Source organism: Myotis nattereri (genome assembly GCF_964212035.1).
Source record: "Myotis nattereri genome assembly, chromosome: 3".
Taxonomy (NCBI): Eukaryota; Metazoa; Chordata; class Mammalia; order Chiroptera; family Vespertilionidae; genus Myotis; species Myotis nattereri.
Window position 1 is genome coordinate 179,986,139 of NC_138077.1, and position 23,057 is coordinate 180,009,195.

Below are 23,057 nucleotides of genomic sequence, written 5' to 3' on the forward strand. Positions count from 1 at the left end.
TTAGTACACTTTTTGGTGTATAATTTGGCAATATGTATCAAAATGCAAAACACACATATCCAACTACCTGCAATTTCCCCCTTTAATTATTTATGCTAAGGTAATCATTGCATTAAGTACTTAAAAATGAGCACAAAAGGGAATTTATTAAACTAATGTTTTACTTACTAAACTTAAATACAACCTGACATTTATCCTGGAGACTAGTTAAACAGATTATGGTACATACATTCAAACATGTACTATGTAGTCGTTAAAACTGATGGCAAGTCAGAGAAAGACAAGAACCCTATGATTTCACTCACATGTGGAATTTAATGAACAAACTGGACTAATAAACAAAACAGAGATAGACTCATAGACAGAGAGCAGGCAAGCAGCTCTGGTGGGGGAGATTTTGAGGGGAGAGGATGGAGATACTGAGCCTGGACATGGACAACAGTGTGGTGACTGTGGGGGAAGAAGGGAGGAGCATAGTTGAAGGTGGAAGAAGGAATAAATGGTGTTGGAAAAAATAAAATAAAAATAATTAAAAAACTGCCCTGACGGGTTTGGCTCAGCGGATAGAGCATAGGCCTGCAGACTCAGGGGTCCCAGGTTCGATTCCGGTCAGGGGCATGTGCCTTGGTTGCGGGCACATCCCCAGTGCGGGGTGTACAGTAGGCGGCTGATCGGTATTTCCCATCGATGTTTCTGACTCTCTATCCCTCTCCCTTCCTCTCTGTGAAAAATCAATTATATTAAAAAAAATAATTAAAAAACTGATGGTAAGGATTTATGTTTATGGCATTAAACATACTGTCAAGAGGAAAAAGCAGGTTATAAAATAAAAGGTAGTCTCACGCAGGTGTATTCCCACAAGACGGTGGTGGGACAAGTGGACCATTGCCTGCCTGCCCAAACTGTCAGCACTGGCCATCTCACCCTCAGAAAGGTTACTGAGCATTATGGAAATCCTAGAAATGCAGGGTGCTTTGTCAAGACAAACATGAGCTGACGAAACATTAGCTGTTTCTCCCCCTCACACATACATACACAATGCAATCACTTTAAATGCTAAGAAGTCCTCTGTCCTATAATAAGAGAATTATGAGATAAGCAAAATGTTTGTCATTCACACTGTGGCTTTAACACGAGTGAAATACATAGCTCAAATGTTTTGAATCATTTTCTTTATTTCAGCCACTTTGATCAGCTTAGTAGATATGCAATTGGAATTGTGCAACTCTGGGTGTAACTGTGTCTTACTGGTCTCAAAATTGAAATCTATATATATGAAAGGCTAAGTAACTGAACGTATGTCCATCTGACCATCCGACTGACCGGTACACATGACGCGCACTGGCAATTTAAAAATAAATGTTGACTCGCACATATGTGATACATATAAAGCTCTCGCTGGCGCCAATTGCACACGTGTGTTTCAATCTGTCATTGTTGATCGTGAATTTGCTTGACACTTCTCTTACAGAGATCCTATATAATAAAAGCCTAATATGCTAAGTGTCCAACCATTCGACCACTCACTATGACGTGCACTGACCACCAGGGGGAAGATTTTCTGACTGATAGGTTAGCTTGCTGCTGGGGTCCAGCTGATCGGGACTGGGCAAGACGGGCCGGACACACCCTTGGAGGCCTCCCACGGTCCGTCCCGGCCCCGATGATGCACCAGTGAGGTCCCTCAGCCTGGCCTGCACTCTCTTTCAATCCAGGACCCCTTGAGGGATGTCAGAGAGCCAGTTTCAGTCCAATCCCTGCAGGCCAGGCCAAGGGACCCCACTGGTGATTGCACCGGGTCTCTAGTATTAAAATATTTCTTCTAATTAGTTTCCTTTCAATGTGCACGAATCCGTGCACTGGGCCACTGGTCAATAATAAAATCCCAAGTGCCTTTAGGTTTGAAACAATTAAGTAAATATCTTATTTTGCCTGAAGAAAGTAACTTTCTTTTTGGAGATAGAGTTACAGTTAGATTACCTTAGTATGATTATTATCTATCAAGAACTAATTATTGTACATAAAAATAGATCTGCATATGTAATATAGTTTTAAACTCAACATGTATTGTATGATCCTAGTTATATGAAACTGTATGTTCATATAAAGAGATGTCTGAAAGAATGCCAACCATTGTTAAAATTTTAGTAAACTAAAATTAAAATTTTTATTTTGTTTTAAAAATTAGCATCATTTTTACAAGAAAAAAACAAATTTAAAAATACTTTGAAAAATTCAGGCATAAAAGATTTCTTTTTGAGAGTTTTAATATTAGGTAACTTTAAAGGTTCACTTTAAATATTCTTTTGAATGGTTCTATGTAAAATATTTTTAACCCAGAATAAAATTAAACCAAAATAAATCATAATCCCTTTACATATAAACTCTATCCATAATTATTATCTTCCTGACAAAGATGGAGAAAAGAGTTACGATATTTTTTTTAAATGGCTCTGACTTCTGACAATTTTTATTTTTTTAATTTTTTAAAACATATCTTTATTGATTTCATAGAGGAAGGGAGAGGGAAAGAGAGATAGAAATATCAATGATGAGAGAGAATCATTGATTGGCTGCCTCCTGCACGTCACCCACTGGGGATCAGGCCCACAACCCAGGCATATCTCCTTGACCAGAATTGAATCCAAGACCCTTTAGTCTGCAGGCTGATGCTCTATCCACTGAGCCAAACCAGCTAGGGAAAGAGTTACGATCTTAATGGCAATTTACTACAGTTCTTTATGTAACTCAAATTGGCAAATTTGTATATCTCTGAAATGCACTTTTATCAGAATTACAGGGAAACTGTAATAGATACTCAGATATCAAAAATACATTCAGCCCTAACCGGTTTGGCTCAGTGGATAAAGTGTCAGCCTGCGGACTGAAGGGTCCCAGGTTCGATTCCGGTCAAGGGCACGTACCTTGGTTGCGGGCACATCCCAGTAGGGGGTGCGCAGGAGGCAGCTGATCGATGTTTCTCTCTCATGGATGTTTCTAACTATCCCTCTCCCTTCCTCTCTGTAAAAAATCAATAAAATATATATTAAAAAAAAATACATTCAATACTCAACAATATGATATAAATTTTCAACTGTACCACTTCATGCAGCACCTGAAATCTATTGGCACTTCTCTAGCTTCTGGGTCCTCTGGTAGTATTTCAGATAAATATTACTTACCTCTTCAAGCTTCTTCTCAATTTCCTTAAAGACAAGATTTGCTTTAAACCCTTCAACTGCAGCGCTGGTTGGAGCAGCTTCAATTTGATGAGTTCTAAAAGAATTGGGGAAAAGACTTCATTTCAGTCCATGGAGTCATACAGGTACTAGGTTTTTCAACATTTATACAGTTTAATTTTCCAAAACCCTAAAAACAGATGTTATGACCCTTACCCAAATAAAATTGTTATTAAACCCATAAAACAAGTCTTACTCCCCATTTTCCCCCCACCAATATGAGTAATCACTAGGTGCTAGGCACAATCCTTGCAAAGGTGGTAAACCAAAGAACCTACCCTCATGAAGCTTAAATGCTAGTGGGGGAGAGAGGCAATGAACAAGCAAATAAATAAAGAATAGTTACTATGAAGAAAATAAGGCAGGTTAAGGGGATATAGAGAAAGTATATTTATTTGTATTGGGTATTGTATTTTAGATAGTCTAGTCAGATAGGCCTCTCTGAGGAGGAGATACTTGAATTACGTCAGTGTTTAGGTGGGGAAAGAGCTTAAGGCTTGGCGGTTAAACTATAAAACCAGTATGGCTGGAGCAGAGCAGAGTAGGAGGATCCAAGGTCACAGAAACATGCAGGGCAGGATAAGATACTGAGGGGCTTTCTAGGTCATGAGTAGGAGTCTGGGTTTTATTTCGAGTGTAATGAGAACTGTAGAGTATAAACTGGAAAGTAGCATAATCCAATTTACATGTGTGTGTTTTTAAATAAACCTGGCTGCCAGTTAGAAAATGGAACTGTAAGGGGCAAATGGGGAGGCAGGGAGACTAGTTAAGAGGCAACTGCAAAGCCCAGGCAAGAATGATGGTGATAGAACAGGTTTCATAAGGAAGTGTGGAATAAGCAAAGGATGGACTTGAGGTTCACTGTTTACATGGGATTCAATATATGAATTTGTGGGTGAAAAAGGGGTTCTATGAAAAGTCACCTCATAGGGTGATCTGATCATAAATTCCTTACTGGTAAGGTCATGGTGGGCATTCACGCCCCAGGCACATAACTTTTTAGTAAAAGGTTTATCTTTGCCGTAGCACTCTTTGTCCACTGTTTCTGTGAATCTATGTTAATAATCGCCTTGCTTTCTCCTACCCTCTTGTAATCTTCCTTATGTTCCCTCCTTAATTTCAGTGCTTAAAAGAAACTGTGAAACTGTCATTCTCTGAAGCATTTGAGATCTTGCTTCCTGGCATATGTCACTAGTGTTGACGCAAATAAACTCTTATAAAAATTCTCTATAGGTTTGGACAATTCTTAATTGACAAATTAACAACCATCTGTCTGCGCATTGGTTGTTTGATACTTAAGGAACCACTACAGATAAATGGCCTCATGTGGCAGAAGGAACAGTCTTTACTGCCACAAAGGCCTCAGTTGAAATTTAAGGGCTTTCTCCACTCACTAGCTATATAATTATGAACCAGATACGTCCTCTCTGTGCACCTCTGGTGAGGAGGTAGGAAGGAAGGTGAGAGTGCCAATGACCTTCAGAATTAAATGGAATCCAAAGTATGAAAAATGACAGGTATGACTGTTATGGGCTCCAGAGCCTCAAGGGTTAGAAACTTGGGGGGTCTGAGGAAGATGAGGGCACCTTAGGATGACAGGTAATTCCTCTGACATACTGCAAGCATGCTGGTGGTGGCTGGGGCCATAACTGGAACAACACAGGAAGGATATAGAAAGAGTCAAGAGTGTAACAGCTGCTCCGTAAGAATTTCTTTCTTTTTCTTTCCCTGCCTTTCCTTTCCTTTCTTTCCCCACCCTCCTTCCTTTTCTTTTTCTCTCTCTCCTTACCCACCTATTTCTTTTTTCCTTCCCCTTTCCTTCTTTCTATCATCCTATATAATAAAGAGGTAATATGCAAATTAACCCTCATGCCCTCACAAGATGGCTGCCTACGACCAGGCTGGCAAGGGCATTAAGTGAAGAACGACCAAACGACTGAACAGCAGGCTGCGTGGGGCAACCAGGCCAGCAGGGGGGTTAGTGAGAGACAACAAAATGACTGAACAGCAGGCTGCATGGGGCAACCAGGCTGGGGGGGGGGGGGGGAGAGTAAGAGGCAACCAGACTGGCATGGGGGGGCAGTTAGGGGCAATCAGGCTGGCACACAGAGGCAGTGAGGGGCAATCAGGCCAGCGGGGACGGGGGGCAGTAAGGGGCAACCAGGCAGGCAGGCAGGTGAGCGATTAGGAGCCAGCGGTCCAGGATTGTGAGAGGGATGTCCCCCAAAGGGTCCTGGATTGGAGAGGGTTCAGGCTGGGCTGAGGGGGATGCCCCCCCACCCCCATGCATGAATTTCGTGCACCGGGCTTCTAGTTTTATAATTATTTAACAAGTGCTTGCTACATGGCAGACATTGTTCCAGGAACTAGGAGTATAACAGCAGTCAGGCCCAGTCCCTCTCCTCACTGAGTTTACAATTTTTCAGTGGAGAAGAAAAGGAAGTAAACAGACAAAACAATTGCAAGTGTTAGGAAGCAAACAAAAAGAGGAAGAACCTACTTTTAGGGCAATCAAGGAATGACATCTTTCAGCAGATGGATTTAAGCAAGACCCAATTAAAGGAAGAAAAGAAGTTAGCCATTCAAAGAAGAAACTGCCAAGTCCATGAAAAAACAGCTTTTGGTATGTTAAAAGAAAGTAAAACAGAACAATGTCACTGGAGCACAGTAAGTGCAGAGATAGTGACACGAAATTGGAGAAGTAGGCTGGGCCCAGATCATGCACAACAAAGTAGGAAATCTAGGAAGCCACGGAAATGATTAAACAGGGAAGTGAAATCGTTTAATTTGTGATTATTCTTACAACAGTATCAGAATGAATTGGGGTGAAGAGTGTAAGGACAGAGGTGGGGAGCTGGTTAGGAGGCTGGTCCAAGTAAGAAGTGATGGTCTGGACTACAGTGGAGGCAGGTGGCCAGTGGAGATGGAGAGCAGGAAGTGGATTCAAAATAAATTTTGGAGGTAGAATCCAGATAGAATGAGGGAAACCTAAGTGGTAGGGGAAAGGGCAAGGATGATTCAGAATAGCAATGCCAGTTACTGATAAAAGGAAATACGAGGGACTGAGTTCCATTTTAGGTGCATTAAGTATGAGATGTTTCTGAGACAAGAAGGCAGTTGGACATGAGAGTCTGGAGCTCAGAGGAGAGAGGTCCGGGCTGGAGAGAAAATGGAGATAACCATCAGCATAATGAACGTATTTAAATCCACGGAAACTGATAAGCTCCCCTTGAGAGAACAAGGGAGAAAGAAGAGAGCCCAGGACACCAGAACTCCCTTATCTAGAAGTCTGGGAGAGAAGGGAAGCAGAGCCAGTGATGCGAGCAGAAAACCAGCAGAGCGCGGTGTCACACACGCTGACGGGGCAGGAAGAATCTGGAGGGAGGAGTAAACTATGTCCAACACCTTCGGGATTTGGCAACAGGGAGAGCACAGGTGACTTGGACAAAGGCAATCTGAAGTCAGTGGTGGAAGGTAGAAGTCAGATTATAGTGAATTAAAGAGTGAATAGAAGAGGGAAAGAGACAGTGTGGCTCTTTTGAGACATCACTTTTAGGGGAACAATGAAATGGAGTGGTCTTTGGAGAGGAGTATAGTATCAAAAAGTTTGTTTTAAGGTTAACATACTAAGCATGTTAGCCTGATGATGGTAATGAACCAGGGGAAGGGAGCTACAAGGAGAGAAGTCTTGAGGTGACAGGGGAATGAGATATAGGAAAAGGAGGAGACTTAAGGGAAAGAGGATCAGGTGGGTGTGGTTCTCCACAGGGTTACAGATCTTGAGATGGGAGATGAGGAAGTTTGGGTCTAATGGCTTAGGATTTCGCAACAAAGTAATCAGCTGAGAATGAGGATGAAAGAGTGGGTATGGGAAGTCTAAGAAGTTGAAAGCCAGCCTACCAGAGGAATCTTATTCAAGTCATGAACAAGGCATGGAACCTAAGCTCCTGCCATGCTGAAACGTGCACAGCTCTCAGAGCGTGGAATGCTACTTCACGCTTTCATGCCTTTGCCAGCGCTGCTCCCTATGTCTGGAATACTTCTGTCTTGGCAAACTCCTTTTTATCCTTCAAGACCTTGGCTGAGAAACTACTTTGCTGTGAATCCCTACTAAATGTCAGCTTCTCAAGAGAAGATACCACGTCTTTAAAAAAAAAATTATATCCCCAGTTCTTGGCACACAATAGGTATTCAGTAAATAGTGACTAAATGAAACAGAAATTACACTGAATTCTCCTTTACCTAAATCCTAATTTTTTCCTGTTCCATTTGGAGCAGAATTGTCTATGGTCACCATCTTCTCTGTCAAAAGTCTGAATGAGTGACCTAAAATCAAATGGCCATGACTAGTCCTCCACAGGCCAATTTCATTTCATTAATTCAACTCTTCAGCATATATATATATATATATATATATATATATATATATATGCACATATATATATTAGAGGCCTGATGCATGAAATTCGTGCAAGAGTAGGCCTTCCTTCCCCCCTGGCTGCCAGCACCAGCTTCCCTCTGACACCCAGGACCCGGGCTTCCCTCCAGCCACTGGCAGGCACCTGATACTCGGGCTTCCCTCACATCCCCAGTTTTGTCCAGAAGGTCGTCCGGAAGGACGTCTGGTCTAATTAGCATATTACACTTTTATTATTATAGACTAGAACAGCAGTCGCCAACCTTTTGGACCTCACGGACCACTGGTTGGCGACCGGTGGACTAGAGGCCTGGTGCATGAAAATTTGTGCACTCAAGGTAGTCCCACAGCCCAGCTTGTGCCCTCTCGCAGTGCAGGACCCCTCGGGGGATGTCTACCTGCATGTCCTGCACTGAGGATTGAACCTGCAACCCAGCATGTGCCCTGACTTAGGCCAGGGGATCAGGCCTAAGATGGCAGTCAGACATCCCTCTGGCAGCCTGGGAACCCTCGGGGGATGTCCGGCTGATGGCGTAGGCCCACTCCCCACAGCCTAAGCCAGTCGGACATCCTTAGCACTGTCGAGGAGGCAGCAGAAGCTCCCGCCAGCACCACTGCGCTCGCAGCCATCTGCCCGGCATGTGGCTGAGTGGAGTTCCCCCAGTGGGAGCACAATGATCACCAAGGGGCAGCTCCTGCGTTGAACGTCTGCCCCTGGTGATCAGTGCATGTCATAGCGACCGGTCATTCCAGGTCATTCCACTGTTAGGGTAAATTTGCATATTACCCTTTTATTATATAGGATTTTTTTATTGATTTCAGAGAGTAAGGGGGAGATAGAAACATCGATGAGAGAGAATCATTGATCTGCTGCCTCCTGCATGCCACCTACTGGGGATTGAGCCCGAAACCCTGGCATATGCCCTGACCGGGAATCGAACCATGACCTCCTGGTTCATAGGTTGACGCTCAACCACTAAGCCACACTGGTCAGGCATCTCTTCAGCTTTTAATTATCACTGTACCTTTCTCTAGCTTGCCACTTCCAAATTGTACATGACAAAGTAATAACTCATATTAGTAGCACTTTTCAGTGTACAAAATATCTTTTTTTTAAAAATAGACAATAAAAAGTTTTATTGCCTGGCCAGCATGGCTCAGTGGTTGAGCATTGACCTATTCCCAGTCAGGGCACATGCCGGGTTGCAGGCTCAATCCCCAGTGCAGGACATGCAGGAGGCAGCCCATCAATGATTCTCTCTCATTATTGATGTTTCTATCTCTCGCTTCTTCTCCCTTCCTCTCTGAAATCAATAAAAATATGTATTTAAAAAAAGGTTTTATTATTCAAAGGTTAACTGGATAAGTTGATTTGTTTATATCCATTTTTGTGAAATGTTTTTTAAAATACAACCAACTTCTTTGCAAATAGCAGACACATACCGCAACTATGATGACCTAGTTTTTGGTGGATAATGTACATGATTAGGCAGAAATAGTGAAGCACACACTTGTACATTAGCTATTAAATTCTCAGTCAAAACTCCCTCTGTGGCCCCTGCTTCTTGACTGATTTCTATCCCCGCTTTGTCTTCTACCATCTGGTTGACTTCCTAACCAACTCCCGTCGACTCTGTCTACCTGACTGACATCCCGGCCACTTGGCCAGCCACTCCTCTGTCTAGAATTAAAAGCTGCATTTCCATCATAATATTTTTCCATTTTGGGTAACTTGGGCACTGAGGTTATCCAGTCTGAATCATGCCACTCTGCCTGTAACCTTTCTGACTCAGCTGTGGGAACATCAAAGCAAACACCTATATTTCCTTTTAGAAGACACATTCTGGTAATTTGGGACAAAGCATTATTACTCAGCTTTTTGTTAAGTTCTTTCCAAGCGCAGCTGACACCCTGTATTTCTTCTGGGCTTTCCAGAGTCATGGTCACAAACCCCTTATCAGAGGTAATCAAAGATCGCAGTTCAAAACTCAAGGCACTGGAGATATGGACTAATGCTGCAGCCACTGCATCCACAGCCCCTTTCTCTTGTCTCTGAGCTGATGGTTGGAAAAAAGTCAACAACAGTATAAGAAACTGAAGCCAGAGACCTAATGGCATCCATGGTTTTAGATTTAACTAAATCCATTGTAGAAGGAACACCTACACGTTTAAAAGTAATTCCTCCTTTTTGTTCCATGTATCTTAGTTGACCTCTTTCTCTTGGTTGATAAAAACATATGCAAATCCCTGTCTGGCCAGCTCCACCTGTGCGTCCAGAGCAATGAACATAGGAGTCAACATCCTGTGGAGGAGAACTCTGAATCACCAAGTCAGCCTCAGGAGTGAACAAACCATGGGCAGCCACACTGGTTGCCACCAAAACTTTAAAACTACCTTCTCTGAAGCCCTTTCGGGTAATTTCTCTCTGTAACTGTGCAATGGGGATGTAAACACTGGACATCCTCCTCTAGTTTATTATCACTTGACTTATGAGTAGAACTATCAAAGGATTACACTCGCTTTGATTTTTTTCATATTCATCAATATCTCCATTTGACAGATCTTTTCTTCTTATGAGACTCGGAAAATTCTTTTGAAAGTCTGTTATATCCTTCTTCAGTGTCTCCACTTAGCTTCTCTTTCATTTTAGCTTTTTTTTGACTTGGGAGCATCCAGGTCAACTGCAACACCATTTTCTCTTGTTTCGGATTTCTCATCTGAGTCATAACGGTGCCTTGACTTTCTGTATCACTCACTAGCGACGGAGTGAAAGGAAGAGGGGCAGAGCGGTGCTGGGCCAAAGCTATATCTAAAAAGCATCTTGATTCTTTGTGGGGCAGAGTCCAGACAACAAGTTCCAGCAGGTCACAGATATCTCTTTATCTTGTTTTGAAAAGCATATCAAGCTAATGATTAACCATCTTTTCAACCAGCTTAGAAAAAGAGTTAATATATAAAATGTTTTATCAGTATTTTTTGAAAATCCCTATACCTTACAATTTATTGATATGTGCCCTGACACTGAATATAATAATTTAAACAAACTCAGAAAAGATATTACTCATATTACAGAAGAATGCTCCTCATGATTTCATTCTATACGAAGTTCTTTTAGCAGTAACTAAATTCTGGTTGTCTTTTAATTTGGCTTATACACAAGTTTCCTGAGATAAATACAGTACATAAAATATTGGAAGGGATTTTGAAGATTATTTGGTGTATGAATTCCCTCTATGCTTCCTGAAAATTTTCATTCTAAGCCCTAGAATATGGGTACTGTTTCAACAATGTCAAAGATCAGAAGCACGGAATAGCCAACAAAACAGGAACTTTAAACTCATATAAAGGTTAGAATCTTGATTGCTACCACTTGAAACTCTCTTTAGATAAGTTGTTTTAACTCTGATCATGAATTTCCTCATCTGTAAATAAGATATAAACCTAGGGGGTGTGCTCAGAGCAGGGTGCCTGAAGAAATGGCTCCTCTGTTTACAACACACCCAACAGGAACTGGGGTCACTGTGACAAGGGGCACAAAACGTGTGGCCTTCCTGTGCACAAGCACCCTACAAGTGTAAAAAAAAAAAAAAAGATATAAACCTACCATTTGGGGCTTTTATGAGGATTAAACAAAGAAGCACCAAGCACGTAGCAAGGTCCTGGTCCACACTAGGCTCTCAAAAAGTGGTTGTTAAAAGAACCATTACAACTGAATAATAAAAAGACAATGCAATTTAAAAATGGCCAGTGTTCTCAGTGGTTAGAACATTGGCCCTCAGACCAAAGGGTCACGGGTTCAATTCCTGGTCAAGGGCATGTATCTGGGTTGTAGGTTCGATCTCCAGCCCCCAGTCTGGGCATGTGAGGGAGGCAGGGAACCCTCCCCTCCTTCACTCTCTCTAAAAATCAATGAAAAAAGTATCCTCAGGTAAGGATAAATAAAATGGCTGAGATCTGAATAGATATTTCTCCAAAGATATACAAATGGCCAGTTAACACATAAAAAGATGCTCAATATCAGTAGCCATTAGGAGAATGCAAATCAAAACCACAATGAAATACCACTTTGCACCAACTGAGAGCTAAAATAAAAAAGGTAGAGCAAGTCTACCAGCACCATTTTCCCAATAGCATTTGTTCACTTTGTGTTTCTATATGACATTTTGGTAATTCTCATAATATTTCAAACTTTATTATTATTATTATTATTATTATTATTATTATTATTATATTAGAGGCCCGGTGCACGAAATTCCTGCATGGGTAGGGTCCCTAAGCCTGGCTGGCGATCAGGGCTGATTGGGGCCTTCCTGGTGCTGGCTGGGGCCTTCCTTCCCCGGCTGCCGGCTGCCTGCTGGAGCCTTCCTACGTCTGCACCGCCCTCAGGTGGTCAGTGCACATCATAGCAAGAGATCGAACTCCCGGTCAAACTCCCAAGGAGACACTTTGCATATTAGCCTTTTATATATATAGAATATATATAGATTTGTTATGGTGATTTGTTAACAGTGATCTTTGATGTTGCTTTTGTACTTGTTTTGGGTCACCATGAACACCTACTGACCAGCCATAACCCCCTCTTCCTTTCTGTGGGCCTTCCTAGTCCCAGAAACACAACAATATTGAAATTAGCCAATCAATAACCCTACAATGGCCTCTAAGTGTTCATGTGAAAGGAAGAGTCATATCTCTCACTTTAAATCAAAAGCTAGAAATGATTAAGCTTAGTGAGGAAGGCATGCTGAAAGCCAAGGTAGGCCTCTTTAGCCATACAGCCAACTTGTGAATGCAAAGAAAAAATTCTTGAAGGAAATTATAGAAGAACAAACTAGCCACAACATTCCCTTAAGCCAAAACCTAATCCAGAGCCAGGCCCCAACTCTTCAATTCTATGAAGGCTGAGAGAAGTGAGGAAGCTGCAGAAGAAAACTTGGAAGTTAAAGGGAAGTTAGGAGGAGGTATAAGAGGGTGTAAGGAGGATAAATGGTGATGGAATGAGACTTGACTTGGCATGGTGTACACAACAATATACAGATGATGTATCATCGAATTGTACACCTGAAACCTATGTAATTGAATTAACCAATGTCACCGCCAGTAAATTCCATTTAAAAAATTGAACAATGGAAGCTAGCAGGAGTTGGTTCATGAGATTTAAGGAAAGAAGCTATCTCCATAATATAAAAGTACAAGGTGAAGCAGCAAATCCTAATGTAGAAGCTATAGCAAGTTATCCAGAAGCTAAACTAACTAGCGAAGGTGGCTATTTACTAACCAACAGATTTCAATGTAGACGAAACAGCCTTATATTGGAAAAAGATGCCATCTAGGCATCATTAACTAGAGAGAAAAAAAAAAAGATGCCTTCATTAACTAGAGAGAAGTCAATGCCTGGTTTCAAAAGACAGGCTCACTCTCTTGTTAGGAACCAACGTAGCTGGATGACTTTGTTGAAGCCAATGCTCATTTATCATTCCGAAAATCCTAGGGCCCTTAAGAATTATGCTTTAGCCCTAGCTGGTTTGGCTCAGTGGATACAGCATCAGCCTGTGGACTGAAGGGTCCTGGGTTTGATTCCAGTCAAGGGCACATGCACGGGTTGTAGGCTCAATCACCAGTGTGGAGCATGCAGGAGGCAGCTGATCAATGTTTCTCTCTCATCAATGTTTCTAACTCTCTATAAAAATCAATAAAGTATATTTAAAAGGATTATGCTACATCTACTTTGTCCTCTGTAGAGAGCACCTGAGAAGGCACATGGGCATTTCTTTAATTATTGTCAGCTGAACCCAGTGGCGTTGGCAAAACCACGTCCTGGAAACACACTTTGCCAGAGGCAGGAGTGTTGTCAGCTTGACCTTCAGCCCAGGTGTCAGGGGGTAGGTTTTGTTCTTTAAATCCAGCCAAGCACCAGGAATGAATATGATTTGGGTCCACCCAAGAATGCACATAATCTCCTTTGTCCTGACTTTTCATAAAACTTCCTGTTTTTTGCTGTATAAAATAAACACGCACTATTGGCTCTGGGTCCTTGTCTCTCCATCAGAGGACAGTGGTCCCACCAGGCCCCAGCTTTTTCCTTCCATCTCTGTGTCTGTCTCTTTCTTTCATTTTCTCAATCCCCAGCCGCCCCTACTCAGGAATCGGACCACTTTCTACCTGCGCTGGACACGGAGAAGAGAGAAATATTTACAGTCCTCTATAAATGGAACAACAAAGCCTGGATGACAGCACATCTTTATACAACATGGTTTACTGAATATGTTAAGCCTACTATTGAGACATACTGCACAGATAAAAATTCCTTTCAAAATATTACTGCTCATTAACAATACACCTGGTCATCCAGGAGCTCTGATGGAAATGTACAGTAAAATTAATGTTTTCATGCCTTCTGACACAATATCCATTCTGTAACCCTTGAATAAAGAAGCAATTTCAACTTTCAAGTCTTATTATTTAAGAAATACATTATGTAAGGTTATATCTGCCATAGATAAGAGATTACTTTGATGGATCTGGGCAAAGGAAACAGAAAACCCTCTGGAAAGAATTCACCATTCTAGATGCCATTTGTGATTCATGAAAAGAGGTCAAAATATCTACATTAACAATAGTTTGAAAGAAGCTGATTGGCCGAAGCCGGTTTGGCTCAGTGGATAGAGCGTCGGCCTGCGGACTGAAGGGTCCCAGGTTCGATTCCGGTCGGGGACATGTGCCTGGGTTGCGGGCATATTCCCAGTGGGGGATGTGCGGGAGGCAGCTGATCGATGTTTCTCTCTCATCGATGTTTCTAACTCTCTATCCCTCTCCCTTCCTCTCTGTAAAAAAAAAAAAAAGAAAGAAAGAAAGAAGCTGATTGAACCTTTACAGATGACTTTGAAGGGTTCAAGACTTCAGTGGAAGAAGTAACAGCAGATGTAGTAGAAATAGCAAGAGACGTAGAATTAGAAATGGAGCCTGAAGCTTATGATGGAATTACTGAAATCTCATGATAAAACTAATTGATGACGAATTGTTTCTTATGAATGAGCAAAGAAAGGTGTTTCTTGCGATGGAATCTACTCCTGGTAAAAATGCTGTAAAGACTGTTGAAATGCAAGAAAGGATTTAGAATATGTCGTAAACTTAGTTTAAAGCAGAGGCAGGGTTTAGGAAAACTGACTCCAATTTTGAAAGTTCTACTGTGGGTAAAATGCTATCAAACAGCACCACATGCTACAGAGAAATTGTTTGTTTGTAAGAGGAAAAGTCAAGCTTAATTTTTGTCTTATTTTAATGATAACCACTTTATTGTAGAGGTCTGGAACTGAACCTGCAATATCTGAGGTATGCCTGAATTACATTTATTCCTATAACATGGATAGACCTCAAATACATTATGCTAAATGAAAGCAGCAGTCACAAAAGGCCACACTTTTTATGATTTCATTTATATGAAATGTCCAGAATAGGCAAATCCATAGAGACAGAAAGTAGATTAGTGGTTGCCAGCGCCTGCAAGGACAGGGGCTGGGGAGTAACTGCTAATGGGTACACGGTTTCTTTCTGGGGTGATGAAAATGTTCTAAAATTGATTGTGGCGATGACTGCACAACTCTGATACACTAAAAACCACTGAATGTACACTTAAAATGGATGAATTGTGTAGCATGTGAATTATGTCTCAATAAAGCTGTTAAAATTTTTTTAAGTGGTTGCTATTTTTCTTAGTGTTTAGGAAGAATATAGAACCCTACACTTTGATCATATCTCTATCTCCAAATCTCACATTTTACCAGTAATCGGTTTGTTCTAATTACAGATGACTGGGCAACGCACATGAGGTCTAGAGAGTAAGGTTCATCTGCAATCAGCAACTCCCCTTGACCTCAGAGCAGGCATGTGATCCCATCACAAACAGAAATCCAACCCAAAGAGCCAAACTGTGGGTTTCAATGAGTTATGTATGCTCCCCATTCTGAACTAAAAATTAAAGTTCACTTTTTTCAAACCCATAGATAATATTTATAATTTAGTAATACAACCATTTTCAACCTTTTGACCAGTGACAAAAACCAGAGAAATGGGAAAGAAGAAAGAAAAATGCACAGGGAGATCAGAAATCAATAGTTAATTGAGCAACTACAATGTGTATTTTTCATGTGTTCGTTTTCTAATCCCTGCATGTTATCACTCCTTTCTAACCAGGGAAAGGTTACGTTAACATGCCCAAAGCAGGCAGTGTGAGGAAAGGTTGATAGGGTGCTCTTTCCACTGATCAACACTGCCTTTCTGATCATTCCAGTCAATAAAATTTTCAAAAGATATTATAGACAGATGACAGTTAAGTAGTTTTTATATAATTTCTTCATTCTAACTGCTAACTAACTGGGGGGGTGGCGGGGAGGAGAGGCTACATTACTATGGAGACAGATATAAGATTTTTGCATGTAGTCCTTAAATATCTTTTAAAATGAAACTAAAATTGTGTGTGTGTGTGTGTGTGTGTGTGTGTGTCCACTGAGAAGGCCTAAAAACAAGTAATAAAAAAACAAGCACTCAGCTAGCAGCTACACTGTGGTTGCGAAATACCATTCTCCACTGAAAGAACCAGGGCTCCTTGGAGAAATGGCTGATCGTAGGGCTGGTGCATAGAAAGTGCAGGATAAGCCTGGAATATCTTCTTGAGCTAGAAAATAAGTACTGAAAGGAAGCATGAGACATGAGTCAACTAAAAGGAACTACCACTGGTCAAAGCAGGACATTTCAAATATCAAAAGAAATGATAATAATGAATTATAACCCTCTAAACGAAATAAGAATTCATGAGTTCATACTGATATATTAATCAACAGATAAATAGACAGAAAAAAATTTTAAAGTGGGGGAGAAGAGAAACTCTTCCTTACAGCAGAATGCCACTTAATATAAAGAATGATGACATTAGAAAAAAAATCATCAAAGGATGCTAAAATGAATGGGTAATAGGTAAAAGTTTGAGGAGGAATAGGATATTTATATAATCTCAAACATCTCAACACAAATTACTTAAAAACTACAAGAGAAACACAGTCACTTTTCAGAGAAAAACATGGTAGATAGCACCTTAACCAAGTGAACAAAGTTAAAAATCACCAATATAGGGCAACCAACATCATGTGCCTCCAGACATGATATGCTAAGAAGGACACAACCTCAGTGGTATTCCTGCAAAAAAAAATGTATAACCTGAATCTAATTATGAGGGGATATCAGATAAATGCAAATTGAGGGACATTCTATTCTTAAAGAATGTACTTACAGCCTGACTGACATGGCTCAGTGGTTGAGTGTCAACCCTATGAACCAGGTCATGGTTCGATTCCAGTCAAGGGCACATGCCCGGGTTGTGGGCTCAATCCCCAGTAGGGGGCATGCAGGAGGCAGCTGATCAATGATTCCCTCTCATCATTGATGTTTCTCTCTCTCTCCCTCTCCCTTCCTCTCTAAAATCAATTTTTAAAAAAGATTAAACAGGCCGAGACCGGTTTGGCTCAGTGGATAGAGCGTCGGCCTGCGGACTGAAGGGTCCCGGGTTCGATTCCGGTCAAGGGCATGTACCTGGGTTGCGGGCACATCCCCAGTGGGAGATGTGCAGGAGGCAGCTGATCGATGTTTCTCTCTCATCGATGTTTCTAACTATCTCTCTCCCTTCCTCTCTGTAAAAAATCAATAAAATATATATTTAAAAAAAAAAGATTAAACAAAAAAAGGAATGTACTTATGGTCTTCAAAAAATCAAGGTCAATGTTATACTTTCAACAATAAATTATAAAAAAGGATCAAGGTCAAGAAATACAAAGAAAGAAAGGCTGAAAGATTACTTCAGATTAAAGGAAACTAAAGAGACATGACAGATAAATGCATTCAGGATCCTAGAACGGATTCTGGCCAAAGAGGATAAAAGGAAAGCTTATAGTGTCTTTTATAAAGATATTATTAGGACAGTTATCAAACTGTGAATATGTTCTTTAGATTATGTATAAATGTTAAATTTCCTGATTTTATTAACTATACTGTCATTAAATAAGAAAATGTCCTTATACAGTTTTTAGAAATGCCCACTGAAATGTTTATAAAGGAGCATAATGTCTCCAATTTTCTTAAATATTTCATTAAAATATGCATATATCTATGAATATATAGAGAGACAAAATGATAAAGCAAATGGGGCAAAATATAAACAATTGGTGAATCTGAATACAAGGTATATGGGAGTTCCTTGGATCATTCTTGTAATTTTTCCTGTATGAAGTTATGTCAAAAAAAAGGGTTCTAGTTAAAACAGAAAGTTAGAAATTGAAAAAGCCAACCACCTACAATCACACCATTCCAACAAGTTTTCTAGATTCATTTTTTTACATTGCTCTTCAAGTCCTTGTTTATACACATACAGTTGTAATCATTTTGTGGACCATTTTTACTTCTAACTTTTAACTTCTTGTATCATTTAGGCTTTTTACTTGTTGAGTTAAACTTCCAAGCTAATCAGATAATTTTCCACACAAAAAAACACACAGAGCAATCCAAATATGCCTCAACCCAGGAATGAACAAACCGTGGTACATCCATACAAATGGAATACCACTCAGCAATAAAAGAAACAATTTACTTAGACACACAATAACATGGATGAATCTCAAGTGTAATATGTTAAGCGAAAGAAAGGCCTTTTGATCCTATTCCCAGGATATTCTGGAAAGGGAAAACTATCTGGGCAGAAAACAGATCAGTTGTTGCCAGAGGCTGGAGTGTAGGGAGAAAGGTCAGCTATTAAGTGAACCAGGAATTTTGGGGGGTGATGAAACTGTTCTATATCTTGATTATGGTGGTAGTTATATGACTATATGTTTGTCAAAATTTGCAGAACTGTGCACTAAAAAAGGGTGACTTCTACTGTATGTAAGTTATACCTAATTTAAAAGTGGAAAAACCAAACAAAGTTAGATTTTTAAAATAAGTTTCATTTAAAATTGGTCTAAATTAAAGGGAAGAAAAGTTAATGCATATTCAAAATTGTTCTAAATTAAAGGGAAGAAAAGTTAATTGTAAATTAAATGCAACTGATCATAGTTCTTAAATATGACCTCTCCTCTTCATTTTCAGAGTTCCTGTTGCAGCACTAAACATTTCTTTTTTTTTTCTTTTGTTAAACCTCACCCAAGGGTATTTTTTCCATTCATTTTTAGAGAGATCGAAAGAGGAGGTGGGGGGGGGGGGGGAAGAAAAAAACATTGATGTGAAAGAGACACACCAATGGGTTGCCTCCTGCACATGCCCAGACTGGGCTGGGAATCCAACCTGCAACCCAGATATGTGCCCTTGACCGGGAATGGAGCCCTCAACCCCTTGGTGCGTGGGCCAACACTATAACCACTTAGACACACTGGCCAGAACAGCACTAAACATTTATTATCCATACTACTGTAGCTGCCTCCCTAAGGATCCCTGGCTTTTGGTCTCTACCATTCAACTCAAAATAATGCCAGACTGATTTATCTAAAACATAATATAATCACATAAACTTTTGCTAAAACTTATACTCTGTAGGGTAAGTTCCAAACTCCTGAGCATAGCATTTGAATTATTTCAAAATCATGATCCAATCCACTGTTTCCTATACACACTGATCTCTGCCCTCTACCCAAATACAAACAAGAATCTACTCTCCACCCACACAGCACAGCCACTCGCTAAACCTCCTTATATTTTCAAATCTCTGTACAGGTCTGGAATGCCCTTCCTTTATCCTTTTTCTGGGCAATCCTAGTAATTCCAATTCAAATTTAGGTTTACAACATAATGCCCTGGCTGGTGTGTTCAGTGGTTATAGTGTTGGCCAGAGCATTGGCCCTGGGCCCACACACTGAAGGGTCTTGGGATCAATTCCCAGTCAAGAGCATGAGCCTGGGTTGCAGGTTCAATCCCCAGCCAAGTTGGGCATGTGCAGGAGGTAGCTAATTGATGTTTCTCTCTGGCTCTCTCTCTCTGGAAAAAAAAAAAAAATCAATGGACAAATACCCCCATGAGGAAAACAGCCTGGGGTAAGTAAGGATTAACAAAACAATAAAACAAAAAATTCCTTCCTATGGGCTTCTACGACATTTTGAAAAAAAGTATGTCTGCCTTCTCCCCACCTCTCTGAGGAGCCTAAGCATGCAGCAGTTGCTCTATCAACGTTAGCTAAATGAGAAACTAAGCAAATGAGATCATGTGTAATAGGTACCTTAAAATGACCTTGTTTAAAACCAAACTACAACCTCATTTTAAAACTATATTTGGCCCTAGCTGGTACTGACTCAGTGGATAGAGCATTGGCCTGCGGACTGAAGGGTCCAGGGTTTGATTCTGGTCAAGGGCATATGCCTGGGTTGCGGGTTCCATCCCCAGTAGGGGCGTGTAAGAGGCAGCCGATCAATGATTCTCTCTCATCATTGAAGTTTCTCTCTCTCCCTCTCCCTTCCTCTCTGAAATCAATAAAATATATTTTTTAAAAAAACTGTATTTGCACCATCAGAATTAGAATTGTTTTTCCATCTTTGGCCTCTGGAGTGAGTTATGTTTTTATCACTAAAACTATCAATATCTTTAAATATTTCAAACTAAATTTTTGTCATTAATATATATTTTCCTTTTTTCTTGTCATTATTATCTAGATTTGTTTTTTATACTTCTGCCTTCCCAGAAATATTAATCGTGGTTACTGTGAGAAATCTATATCTCAATATTTCGTCTCCTGAAAATAAAAGAGAATTCTATGTTTAAAATATAATTTATTGCTTCCAAATCATAACCTTATATTCTGAGCAAATTCAATAGCTACATTAACATTCTGACTCTGGTAGTTCTTTATAGTTTGGCTTTCACTGAGGGTTTTCAACTCCAAATCTGAACTAGATGGAATTCCTGAGGACAGTGCAGAGCCAATGAATCAGATTTGGGAGGAAACTTAAAATTCAACTTAACATCTTTTTATTTGATTTGATTCAATAAACATTTAACCACTGGGAGAGATCCTCAGGTGGGAAGAAGTCAGTCACAGTGTTAGGCCTCAAGGATTTCATATAAGAAAGGAGATAAAAACAAACTAGATATACTGCAACTAAACCAAAATTGGATGGGGACCCAAGAGGTACAAAGTGCTGTGGATATTTAAAGGGAGATGGGCCTTAAAAGAAAGAATTTTCTCAACAGAAATGGTATTCCAGGCAGAGAAAGAAGAGTGACAGGACAGAGAGGATACACTCAAGAGTTTGCAAAACATCAGGACGTAAGGAATTCTGTTCATGGTGTTGCATATCTCGTAGAACCAAAGTGTGAATAAATAATTACCAAGAATTTCAGGAAAATAAAAAGGAACCAATTAGTGTTGAAAGCTACAGCAGGACTAACGAGATTAAGTATGAAAACTAAAGACAAGGACATGTGACAATTTCATAATCAGATCACGGGTGGCCTTACCTGACCTCAGTGATAAGGTCAGAAACTAGACTGCAAGATATTTCAGCACGAAAAACAAAGGTGGCTCAATATACAAGGCTCATCATGAAACAGAATCAAGGGAAGGAGAAAAACAGACTGTTTTAGACTTCAGACCTGAACCTGCTTGCGAAAGAGGGAAAGGAGTCAGTGGAAAGGCAAAGATGGAGGATTCAAAAGAGGGGAGAGGGTATAAGTTTTTGCAACCAAGTTACAGAGAGAGTTGTTGGAAAGAAAAGCATGAAAGAGGAAAGCTGGGCCTTGGAACGGAAGAGGGACTTTTTCCTCCAGGAAAGAGCACTTCTCAGAGAGAAGAGCAAGTCAGTTGAGGGATCCTGAAAGGCTTGGCGGGGGGAAGTGCTTAGAGATTTGAGGAGCACAGGCATTTGACAAGGACGGGAAGAAAATCAGCAAACGGCAAAGAGAGAGGATTCTAGCCGCAGTGAGGGCTGAGCTGGGTTAAGAGATAAATCCGCCGAGGTCCCAGCAGCATGTTCGGTGCCTTTCTCCAAACAACCTCAGAAGCTTGGGGAGAAAGCACGTTGTGGGAAAGGAACCCCAAAGTGCCCAAATTAATTACTCGGGTTGGCAGGGCTGAGACCCGCGCGGCCAGCGCCGGCTTCGAGCTCAGCACTCTCCTGACTGTGCTGCCTCCTTTTTGAACCGTTTTCCCAGGCTGTTGAAGTTTAAAGCTCGTGGCCGGTTTAAAGTTTTAAAGCTGTGCTTTAAAGCAATGCAATGAGGTACTTACTCTTTGAGTACGAAGACAATAAAATTAGGGCTTTATACACGAGAACCGAAATTAGCTGTGAAAGGTCGGAAGGATTCACTGCCCGACAAAACCCACAATGACACTTACCTGGCGGCTTCGGGGAAACCCATCCTGTAGATCGTGACAACGACAGCTCCTCCTAAGCCCAAATTGTGCTGCAGAGCAACCTTTGCCCCAGGAACTTGTCTCTTCCCGGCTTCCCCTCGCAGCTGCCAGCAGAGCTCCGCGCACTGAGCCAGGCCTGGCGAGTCGAACACAGAGCCGTCAGATTCAGTTGCTTTAGAAAAGCTGCCCCACCCTGGCCGGTTTGGCTCAATGGATAGAGCATTGGCCTGCGAACTGAAGGGTCCCAGGTTCGATTCTAGTCAAGGGCATGTACCTTGGTTGCGGGCACATCCCCAGTAGGGGTTCTGCAGGAGGCAGCTGATCGATGTTTCTAACTCTATCCCTCTCCCTTCCTCTCTGTAAAAAATCAATAAAATATATTTAAAAAAGAAAAGCTGCCCCAACAGCCAGCCTCCTTAAGCCAGACCAGGGCTAGCTAACGTTAATTGTGACTTTTAATCGAAGCATTTAATTAAGCCGAGACAGCGTTTACTTAAATAACTTCTCTTAAAAGCACTAATGGTTTTGCACCTATTTTTCTTTTCTTAAGTAATCTATTTGCACAATATGCAGGTTTAAGAAATTCTCTGCACTCTATATTTATCCAACTTGTCATGTTTTTCTGGACAAGCTCGAAGAGAAAACAATGAATATAAAGTTCTCTAGCCCACGCAAAACAGCATAAGGGTAATTTTACTAATTTTACCATCTTTATGTATCAGAAGAAAATAATCTAGAATTTGGAGGTTCATGTTCCCTAAAAAATTTAGCTGGTATGGAGAATTTTCCTATTATTTTCCCCAATTAGTTCACAACAAGAATGAATTGTTTTCCAAACCTATACATAAGTATTGCAAGAATAGCTCTGGATTCACAAAAATAGTTTTGTCCCCTGGATAATAAAATGAGAGATTTTTACAGCTGAAAAGAACTTAGTCGTGTAAACACTGAGAAAAGGTAAGATTAAGTAATTTGTGAATGGTCACACAGCAGGCTAATTCCAGAGCTGAAATTCGAACCCAAG

General features: G+C 40.7%; 1 protein-coding gene across 1 annotated transcript in view; it reads right to left on the reverse strand.

Moving 5' to 3' along the window:
• The window catches only part of SCP2 (sterol carrier protein 2), a 101,009-nt gene that overhangs the window by 19,112 nt on the left and 58,840 nt on the right, over positions 1 to 23,057 (reverse strand). Inside the window, exons 12-13 of the mRNA XM_081086530.1 lie at positions 22,016 to 22,169; positions 3,183 to 3,276 (exon numbers count right to left, since the gene is read on the reverse strand). Of these exons, the coding sequence (XP_080942656.1) occupies positions 3,183 to 3,276; positions 22,016 to 22,169 (248 nt within the window). The remainder of the gene's footprint in view (positions 1 to 3,182; positions 3,277 to 22,015; positions 22,170 to 23,057) is intronic.